This window comes from Salmo trutta, chromosome 17 (assembly GCF_901001165.1).
Source record: "Salmo trutta chromosome 17, fSalTru1.1, whole genome shotgun sequence".
NCBI classification, from domain to species: domain Eukaryota; kingdom Metazoa; phylum Chordata; class Actinopteri; order Salmoniformes; family Salmonidae; genus Salmo; species Salmo trutta.
In genome coordinates, this window is record NC_042973.1 from 23,009,949 (window position 1) to 23,020,957 (window position 11,009).

The 11,009-nt window shown below is 40.7% G+C and overlaps 1 protein-coding gene across 2 annotated transcripts; it reads left to right on the top strand.

The window, feature by feature from the left end:
• Positions 1-257: 257 nt before the first annotated feature.
• On the top strand, positions 258-11,009 carry LOC115151890 (uncharacterized). Of its 2 annotated transcripts, none has more exons than XM_029696214.1 (7): positions 258-814; positions 5,039-5,262; positions 5,480-5,578; positions 5,681-5,782; positions 7,827-7,940; positions 8,061-8,169; positions 8,285-11,009. In XM_029696214.1, the coding sequence occupies exons 1-7, from the start codon at positions 688-690 to the stop codon at positions 9,343-9,345; spliced, it is 1,836 nt and encodes a 611-aa protein (XP_029552074.1). In that variant the 5' UTR covers positions 258-687; the 3' UTR covers positions 9,346-11,009. The 2 variants fall into 2 exon arrangements, with proteins under 2 accessions (XP_029552074.1, XP_029552075.1); XM_029696215.1 differs by lacking the exon at positions 258-814 and adding an exon at positions 3,848-3,982.

Sequence of the window (11,009 nt, forward strand, 5' to 3'; positions counted from 1 at the left end):
TCTGCTAAATGACTTAAATGTAAATGTAATAACCCAAAATATAAGCTTGTTTTACTCCCAATGTTTGTAAACAAAGTATATGTAAACAAACACTGTATAGGTATAGCCTCAAAACATGGCTAAAACTATGATTCTTGATATCAGGGATGGTCAGCTCTGTCTATGAATTTGAGAGTGATTACATTTCTCTAGCCCCATCCCTCAGGTTTTTTCACTTTATTGTTTCAACTACTGATTGGCCCTTTAAATGGTTGATAAACAGGGAATAGTTTGTGCTGTATATACCTCTAGCTATTATGTTTTATACATAGTTAGTTCAGATGGTTCCCAGTTGACGAATAGTGCTACCCTAACCATAAACCTTACCTAACCGTAACCATTTTACATATAAACTTCAATAGGGCAAGGACGTCCCAAGGATCCCGGATAGCAAAGACCAGTTCGTGACAGTCTGACCCGGAAATATTTTGGAAACGTTTCCGCTAACGAGCGAATTCTGAACTTGTCCGTACATGTCCAACCCGCCAGACATGCATATTCATTGCGAACCAATGACAGGCTTTGTTTTTCTGCTTTTAAACCAAAGCCCCCCCTTCTCCAAAAAAAGAAGTAGATGGACTAAAATGACACTAATCTAATCTGGCACCTGATTCCGCTGCTGGGGACGTTTTGCATCAGTTCAAATAGATGGAGGGAAGAGGCCTTGAGAATCATTTCAATCCGTCTGAGATTAAATGTTTGGAGATCATCCCAACGCTGCCAATGTGGATCATTGAATATGCCTGGGCTCACAGAATGATGGACACACTGGATGGTAAGCAAAACATTTTTTCAATTTGTTCAAATCCGCGTTTGGGTGAAAATGCAACAACGGGCACTTCCATGTCCTCGGGTCAATTTTTTGGGGATTTTATAAAAAATAAAACAAATACAAATATTTGTATGTTAAATTCACACTGGAATCACCCCATACTTTTTAACCACCTCTCTATCAAGTATTATAGCTACTTTTCAGGTGCATTTTATATCTCAAATTTCACTATTTTGCCCTTGTCCCTGACCGACTTTTAAGCTTCTACTATGTTTTTCTAAGAGAAAACATTAATAATTACACATTATATAATGTTATGTACTACAGAAAGAGTCAATTAAATAAAATCTATATCAATATTTATTTTGAGTATGCCCTTTACGTTTATTTTTTTACCCAAAATATACCTGTCCTTTGGGAGTGGTGTCATTTCCACCACTGAGGACAAATTCCTCATTAATAAAGTTTTTTCAAGAGAATGTTAATTTAGTTACCATGGAAATATATTGTGACACTGAAGCACATGGCTGCAGTGGACAGTTGTTCCAGATGTGATGTCCAGAAGTTGAAGAAAAATCGAGAGAAATATTGCTTGTGTAGAGAATATTTTAATTGTCAGTCATTTCCAAACAGGCTATCATTTTTTTATTTGTGGTAGAACTTTATATATATATATTTTATGTATTTAAGGTAAACAATATGCTAGCTGTAATACTAATCAAAGCATGCTAAGCTGTCTGTCAATTTTCTCCAGAAACTGTAGAAATGTCATTTCCATCACAGTCATTTCCATCACAAACTTAAGTGTGGAGGAAATGACAGAAAGTGGTGGAAATGACACAAATTCATTATCTTATTCGTTTTTACTTTACTTTTTTTAAACTTTAGGTTTATTTAATCATGATTTAAATTAATTGAATCTAGAAAATGCTCCAAGGTGTGCACATGTTGAAAACTAAGTAGTATTTGTCTTTATTTTTAGAAGATGCCACATAAAACAGCACAGAGGTCACAGACATATAGAAACAAAATAAAAAACGATCCTATACGATACCAGGAACATCTGCAAAAAGACAGGGAGAGATACTGGAAGAAAAAAGAGAAAGGAGAAGTGAAATCTGGGGGGAAAACTAGATGGAAATGAAAATGTAACCAACGGAATAGAAGACAGACTTAAAGAGAACAGTTGAAATGGAGACCTACCTATCAGGCACCACACCACCTCAGTCACCAGATGGAGACCTACCTATCAGGCACCACACCACCTCAGTCACCAGATGGAGACCTACCTATCAGGCACCACACCAACTCAGTCACCAGATGGAGACCTACCTATCAGGCACCACACCACCTCAGTCACCAGATGGAGACCTACCTATCAGGCAACACACCACCTCAGTCACCAGATGGAGACCTACCTATCAGGCAACATACCACCTCAGTCACCAGATGGAGACCTACCTATCAGGCAACACACCACCTCAGTCACCAGATGGAGACCTGCCTATCAGGCAACACACCACCTCAGTCACCAGATGGAGACCTGCCTATCAGGCAACACACCACCTCAGTCACCAGATGGAGACCTGCCTATCAGGCAACACACCACCTCAGTCACCAGATGGAGACCTACCTATCAGGCAACATACCACCTCAGTCACCAGATGGAGACCTGCCTATCAGGCAACACACCACCTCAGTCACCAGATGACTTGCAGCCAGAACATGAGGCCATCATACCTGCCCCTGATGCACACCCTGTCACCCCTTCCTCATCATCTGCAACATGAATGAGAAGTCGAATACTTGCTGGAAGGAAAAAGGTTGGAAGAGGTCGCTCAAAAACATACAGAGATCTTAGTATGACAAATGTCAAACTTGATAATGCTTTACGGAAAGCTGAGAAATACAAAAAAAGGTATGATCGACTGATAAACAAAATGAAGAGACAAGATTCCCCAAAGACAAAACAGCAAATGAAGGGAACTCCGAAGAACTTGAGAAGGATTTTATTGTTTCAAAATGCCATCATTGCAGAGTTAAAACAAAAGTATAAAAAAATGTGTGGTGCCAAAGACAAACAAGTGGCTTCAAAAATGCTCAGAGGCAACATCTTGAGAAAGTATGGGCTGGTCAAAGCCGCAAACAGAGAATTTGGATTTTCAGCAAAAGCAATGAGTGCAAATGAAAACAGGCCATCAAGTCTTCAATACTCAAGGAAAAATCAGTGTAACAGAATTAGCACTGCCACAGAAGAGAAAATCACTAGATTCTATGAACATGATGACAACAGCAGAGCAGCAACAGGGAAAAAGGACACACTAACGAGGAACAAGAAGAAAAAGCAGAAGCGCTTCTTGAATGGCACAACTCAGAACCTTTATCAGAAGTTTAAGAGGGAATATTCAGAAATTCAAATTTCTTACTGTGAATTCTGCAAAATACATCCTTTTTGGGATGTCAAGCCAACAGTCCAGGATAGGGACACATGCCTCTGCAAAACACACGCCAACCTCCAGTTCATGGTGGACAAACTACAGCATCACAAAGTGATCAGCTGCAACAACAATGAGAACCTTATTGAGTCTTTGTGCTGTGAGAACCTGAAGAAAGAGTGCATGTATAGAGAGTGCTCCCTTTGTCAAGCAAAAGAGCTTAAAACATCTGACTTTAATGCTGGTGAGCAGACATGGTGGTTTGAGTGTAAAAACAAAGCTGGAGAGAGAGAAGAAAAACAAAGAGGGAAACATGGAGAAGTTCACTGTCCATTTGACAGTAAAAGAAAAGGTATGTGGCACACTGCAGATTCTATTGGATGACTTCTCCAAAGGATTGAAAGAGAAGTTGGGAAACACGTGTACAACATTCGACACCAATACTCCAAACTGAGAGAATTAAGAGAATCTGGGGAAAGAGGAGATCATTGTGCATATTGACTTTGCAGAGAACTACCTGTGTAAATACACCAGTGAAATCCAGGCAGTTCACTGTGGTGATTCTCACAAGCAGGTGACCCTCCCCACCTGTGTTGGATATACCACAAACGATACGGTTTCACTTTGCTCACTGAGCTCTTCTATGCAGCATGACCCCTCTGTTATCTGGGCCCATCTCTTAAAAACACTGGCCTACTTCCTTGAGCTCTGCCCATCGGCTACTGCTGTACACTTTGTGAGTGATGGGCCAACAACCCAGTATAGGTCTGAAATGTTTACCAATGGTTGTTGTTCAAAATGTTTGCAATAAAATATATTGTTTTCATATGTTTTTTTTTTTTACATAGATGTCATTTCCACCACACCTTGTCATTTCCACCACACCTTGTCATTTCCACCACACCTTGTCATTTCCACCCCACCTTGTCATTTCCACCCCACCTTGTCATTTCCACCCCACCTTGTCATTTCCACCCCACCTTGTCATTTCCACCCCACCTTGTCATTTCCACCCCACCTTGTCATTTCCACCCCAACCCATATTTTGAGGTAAATGCGTATATTATGTATAATTTACATACATTTATTTGTTTTAGATATGGAAATCATATGGTTGTTATCATAATCTCACAAAAAGGTTGGGTGGAAATATTTTATTTTTCATGATAAATAAATGTTTTCAGCTGTCACCAAGGCAAGTTTATACATTCAGGCGTCATGTTGAATTATTAATATTAGGAAAACCTTAGAAATCACTTTAAATAATATTCAATACAAGTTCATGTACAAATGTATAAGAAATATTTTTTAAATCAATTGTATTTTCAACTAAAATTGATGTTTAATGACGTGATGGAAATGACATTTGTGTATGGCTGTCTGGGAAACATGACAAAAATATATAAACTCCTGAATAGTGCGATCGCAGCCATTATCAGATATAGTTTCTAGACAAATCAAAGACAAGTACAATACTGGTAAAATGGTGTTTGAATAAGTTTTCATTTCTGAAAGTTTGCACGGCCAAAGTGCCCGAAGTTGCATAATCACCCGTTTATAAACAGAATATATTATTTTAAATAGTTGACACTAATTCAATTATATTATTAGACCTTTATGGGCTAATATAGGACATGCAAAACATAATTAAGTTACATTTAGTTAATAAGATGGTAAAAATGGAATTGAAACATGGTTTTTATAACCCCAAGCTGATAAATTGACATGATAGGTGAAATTCCTTTAAAAGTATTACCTATTTGTTATATCCCTGTTTGTGTGTGTTCTCTAGGTCTGGACCCCAGCAGATGGCCAGAGGATGACCTACAATCTGTCACCCTAGATGAGCCATGGAGGTTACGGGTGGCAGCTGCCCAGGCGTATTCTATAATGAAGACAAGAGATATCAAGAGCTTTGAGAGGGTGATGGAGTTCATGGATGTCACCTATACACTGCTGCCACGACTGGTGCCCCCTATCAAACACATGAAAATCATGTTTGGCCTCAAGACCAAGGTATGTAGAGGTTTCAAATAAGGTAGAGAACAGTTACAGGAAAGGGGTGGGGAATCGCAATATGTGGATGCATAGAGAGGTTTCCAAGGCCATGTATGCCTACTAATAAGTTGGGCTGACTTGTTCAGGTACACTTATTTTGACTATGCTGTGTTTGTTGATTTGAGTTTTGGTGGAACAAAATGAGCAGCTGTGTTTGATTTGTATTCTGGTACAGATAATTATGTGGATGCTTCGGGAAGACCAAGGTATTGTCAACACTGTTGTGAAGATCATTAAGTTTTTTCCAAGTAGACTACCTCAGTACCATGAATGTGTAAGTAACTATGCCTTATTGTTGACTAAACTGAATCAATTGTATATCAGAGTATCAGCAGGGTTGCTGAGCTAAATGTCCTCTTTCTTTGCTCCTCTTCAGAGCCGACAGGAGATGCACCTAATGAGGAAGAACCACCAGGACTTTAAGGCTTTGGCCCAGACTCTTGCAATGGACATGTCCATGCGCAACTCTTATATCAAGGTTAGCTAAATCCCCATCGTCTGTTTAATGCTCCCTTTCTATTCCCCTCTTTGTCTCACACGATTCAGTGTTAAATTCCTCAACAAAAATAGTGACAAATATTCATCAAATCCCTATTTTTCAGTGGCAATTGACGAGACTATAACTGACTAAATAGACCAAGAAATAACTATAACAAAGCAAATTCTTTTTTTATTTCAGTTGACTAAGTCTAGACGAGTTGAAATTATCTTTGACTAAAATCTGACTACTAAGTGGACTGAGAAAGAGTTTTTGGAGAGATTGAGAGCTTTTCAGTGGTAAGCACAATTTTAATATTAGCAGCACAGATTGCACAGTTCTGTTAAGCAGTGGGAAGGACACAACAGTCTATGTTTTTATCCCTGTTGACTATAGAAACATTTTTGAATTTGTAGTCTCGCTCAACCCTTGCACTTTCCCCACTGAATTTCATAGCCAGGTTATGTAGCCAACATACTAGCCAAGTCTTTCCTCAGAGAAAACAGTTTGATTCTAGCCATTACCGTTCAAAAGATATGACCCATAATACCGGTGTTATTTTATTTCTTTTTTCTATCGTGCATTGGCGCCGAATTTTACATTCATAAAGCATATCGCGGACCATTCTACAACTAGGCTGCTTGCAGACCGGACCGTTAAACATTTGTTTAGGCTACACCTTGTTCAGTCATGTTACCTCATTGCCTAGCTATATACAGTGCATTGGGAAAGTATTCAGACCCCTTGACTAGTTCCACATTTTGTTACAGACTTATTCTAAAATTGATTCAATATTTTTTTTTCATCTTCCATCTAAACATAATACCCCATAATGACAAAGTGAAAACGGATACCTTATTTACATAAGTATTCAGACCCTTTTCTCTGAAACTTGAAATTGAGCTCAGGTGCCTCCTGTTTCCATTGATCATCCTTGAGATGTTTCTACAACTTGATTGGAGTCCACCTGTGGTAAATTAAATTGATTGGACATGATCTGGAAAGGCACACACCTGTCTATATAAGGTCCCGCAGTTGACAGTGCATGTCAGAGCAAAAACCGAGCCATGATGTCGAAGGAATTGTTCATAGAGCTCCGAGAGAAGATTGTGTCGAGCCACGGATCTGGGGAAGGGTACCAAAAAATATCTCCGTTCTACTTTTGGACATCAATGTGGCTGCGGCATCTGTGGAATGTTGCTAACATTGGCAGTGACGAGACGAGTTACGGCGGTGCAACCCATAATACTTGAGGTGATTGAGCTACTCTCTCTCTGCGATTGGGCGTCTTTTTTTTGTATGTAATGTACAATATCTATGTTGGCTGAATTAGGAATTTATATGGCCAGATAATTCTTATACAGTATACGTTTGTCATATTCCTGCTGTTGGGAAGAGAATAGGATTGTATGCAGAAAAATATGTTGGTAAGACAAGGCTATTTATGTTTGTGCACATGGAAGACAGTCATTTGTTTTTACTTTACTATAGGTTAATGGTGCAATGTGATTTGACTAAAATAAAAGTTTAGTTTACTAAAATGGCCCACTGTTTTTGTCATTTTGACAATAACTAGACAAAATCATTATTCAAATGACAAAAATGTGACTTAAGACTTAATGATATTATATAAAATGACTAAGACTAGACTAAGTCTAAAAGAGTGCCAGAATGAACACTGGCATGATTACATAGGTGTAATTGACATCTTTATGCCTTGTGACCTTCAACTATGTGAAGTGTGACCTTCAACTATTCCTGGATTCAGTGGTTCCTGAAGAAAACGTACAATGATGAATACATAAAAGGCTGGTCTGAGATGATAGTGCCATTATAAAGTCTGGGTAGTGGTTCCTTTGCTGTCCAGTAGGGGATGCTATATACCCAGCCTCTTGCTATACGCAGCCTTTAGTTGCTTGTGATGGAACTCCAAAACAATGGAGATGGTTTGATGGAGCAATGCCTGTCGCCTCCACTAGGGTTGAGGTGTTGTGTGTAGGATGGAGTATATAGTATATGTATTGATCTGCAGGTTCTCTTTCAGGATTTGATGGAGGACCAATATGGAGAATGCTATGCCCAGAAACTGGAGGACAGGTTGCTGCATTACCTTCAGGAACTGGAGTCGACGCTGCAGAGTGATACATATTTTGACCAGGTGTGTGTACATACAATAATTATTGAGATTGTTTGAGAATTCAATCAAATAGAGAACGTATGTTCTCATGCTATTACATAACTGTCAATGTCCTTGTTATCCATGTGAATGTGCCTATAGCTGTTGAAGCAGGAGGGTCCAATGGCATACGAAGAGGAGTTACTATTGCCATTAATTACCTGTGACCCCACCTCCCTTGCTGCGTCCTTGAAGAGGCTATTCCACTCTGGTCAACAAACTCAGCATATTAACTATGACATACAGATGTAAACACAGTACAGTATGTAAGACCACCAGGAACCTACAGTACTGTAGATAAATATTTTGTCTTTCTATTCCTTCAGCCGAGTCTTCTTCAAGATGCCATCCCAGCCACGGTGCCCATAAGGTACCAGCACAGGAGTGGGGAATAGGCCGGGAGCTGGAGGGTCCTGGGACCTCGAACGTTGCGCTAAGGTCGCCCAAGGAGAGAACACACAAAGGCAGGCAGTCACAGCTTGACAGGACAAGTCTCTACGCATTCCAGGGTATCTGTCAAGATAACCGAGAGGAGAGATCCAAGTCATTGGGGTTGGGTCCACACCATGCTTGTGCAGCTGAGCAAAGTTTAGAGCCACAGGCGCTTATCGTGGAGCTGGGGGTGGATCTGTCCAAAGACAGTCCACCCCTCCTGGAGGAGGAAGTCTCTGATGGGGAGGAGGAGAGCCGAGACAGGACGGAGGTGGAGGACAGGCAGAACAATGATGAGGTGCCTGAGGCCTCCCCACTGCAGCTGTGCTCTAAACACCAGAAATGGGTTAGGAGCATTCTGCAGGAGTGCTCTGAGGAACTGCTGTGTGAAAAGAGTGATACCCCAGTGCACTGTCAGGGGTCCTCTTCCACCTCATCACAGGACTTGACCCCATCCCTCCTCACCCTTTGTCAACCCCAACATCTAACTCTGGCCACACAGAACCCTTACCCTCCTCAAACAGTGGCTGTATCCCAACCTACGGCCCTCGATGACAGAGCCCATTCTGAACAGGCTGGAGAACCAGCAGACAGCCCAGAGGCCAGTAGAACACATAGGGTCAAGCTGAGACTGTCTATGGAGAGTCAGGCTCTTCTGCTTATGTCAAAGTTTCTACAGCCGTTTGTGCGGCTCCGAAAACTGACCCAGCAGGAGTGTAGCATGGCTGCAGAGCTAAGAGGGACCAAGACCCCTGAGGACGAAGACAGTGATGATGGCGAAGAGGAGGAGGATGATGAAGAACATGTGGGAAAAACTCCAGTGTATTCTTATTATGATTTAAACATGCTCTATTCTAGTTTTGAGTCAAGCTCTGATGAAGATCCCGAAACACAGGATTCAGATTCTGACTATGTTCCTGGATATGGAAAGAGAATGTACAACCAAAGTGTGTGATGGAGGAAGAAGCATGATCCTGGGGTTGACAACGAGGTATGGGGTTAGATTGAGGCATCAGGGTGGTGTCCACCATTTGCCGTGGTGAAATGTATAGCTGAGGTTAAACGAACTGCTACATAATTATTCAGCATCAGAATTCAGGTTAAATTTCAGTAAAACAGTATTCAATATGCCCAGTTCAACCAGGTGTAATGTTGGTATAATAACCCTTTACATACCATAATACACAGCACCAGTTTCTTACTGACCTAGGTTCTTGGGCTGACGATACCAGTATCTCTATTTTTTCCATGGCAAAAATGAAAATACGAGGCATACCAAACTCTGTAGAATATAGCTTGGATAATGAACATGACTGGATGACATGGTGGTTTTAATTCCCAACTTTAGGGTTATTTTTTCCTAAATAAGTTAAATTATTTTTGTGGATTTGTTTCCTAGCCACGATATTATACTGGTATCGTCCCCGATATTTCATGTTGACTCAGAGGGGTCTGTTTGATGGTGTGACATGGGTTAAATATTACTCAGATATTCTGAGTGGACTGCTACTGTCCATAACATGCGACCACAATCCGCTGACCAGTCATTGTGCACCTCCTTTTGTTGACAAATCAATGATGATGACGTCATTGGAAATTGCGTACATCACTGTACAAATGGAAAAGCTTGTGAATCATTCCTGGCTGTGTGTCATAGGCAGCTCAGCTTGTGACGTGAGGGTTCAGGGTCATCGTGCTGTCAGTGTAAGCCACCTATGCATCTGTGCTTCCACACTACCTTTGTTAGTTAATCCATATATTAGTTAGTCCACAGCAATTTTGGGGGTAGGTCAAGTGAGGACACAGTTTCAGGGTATGTGGGCCAATGAGAAGACAGATGTTAGATGACTCAGCAACATATTCATAGGATGGGATTCATGAGAAGATAGCAGAGGGCTTCCATAGAGAGAGAAGATGCCAGGGATTCTCCTTTACCCAGAAGAGGGTCATTGGGCCAAAGGCCTACAAATAGGGTCATACATATTATTAACACCTCATCATTAAGAGACATATGTGAATCATGATGTAGCAGTCTGTGTTTACTTCAGTTTTAAAATCATGTGTGGGAAATGGATCGGTGGGCAGCAAGGTGTTGAGGTAAATGACGGTTGTTGTGAAGTGAGAAGGTACTTGACTCACATACGAGTCACTTTTAGGTAGGTGAGCTTGAGTTCCGTGACATGTTTTATTTATTAAGAATGTATATGTGGACAGGTACGTGGTCAACAGGGGGACATGGAGTGACAGGGTCTTTAACTGACTCAACCCCATCATGCCTGCTGGCGATAGGGCACAGGGTCCTTAGCCAGATGATAAGGGGATGGTGGGGTACAAAGTTCCAGGGGATTTTTGTGTGTGTTGGACCACTGCATAAGGTTTTATTAGGATGTCTATTTATTTATCTACATTCTTCTGTAAATTTTTCAGGACACAGTGGCTCTACCAATATTGCATAATGAGTGGTTCAGTCTCTGTTCACTGAGTTACCCATCATGAGAGTAAACAACCCAAGAGTGAAGCAGAAGTTATACTGTCGGCTACCTGTTACATTACTGTGTTCAATAAACTTTTTGTGTGAAATGACATGTATAAATTAAAACTATATTTTACACACATGAA

Coding starts and splice junctions, on each gene's coding strand:
- LOC115151890 (XM_029696214.1), top strand. CDS start 688: ATGGAGGGAAGAGGCCTTGAGAATCATTTCAATCCGTCTGAGATTAAA. Junction 5,263..5,479: donor TGTTTGGCCTCAAGACCAAG/GTATGTAGAGGT, acceptor ATTCTGGTACAG/ATAATTATGTGGATGCTTCG. Junction 5,579..5,680: donor TACCTCAGTACCATGAATGT/GTAAGTAACTAT, acceptor GCTCCTCTTCAG/AGCCGACAGGAGATGCACCT.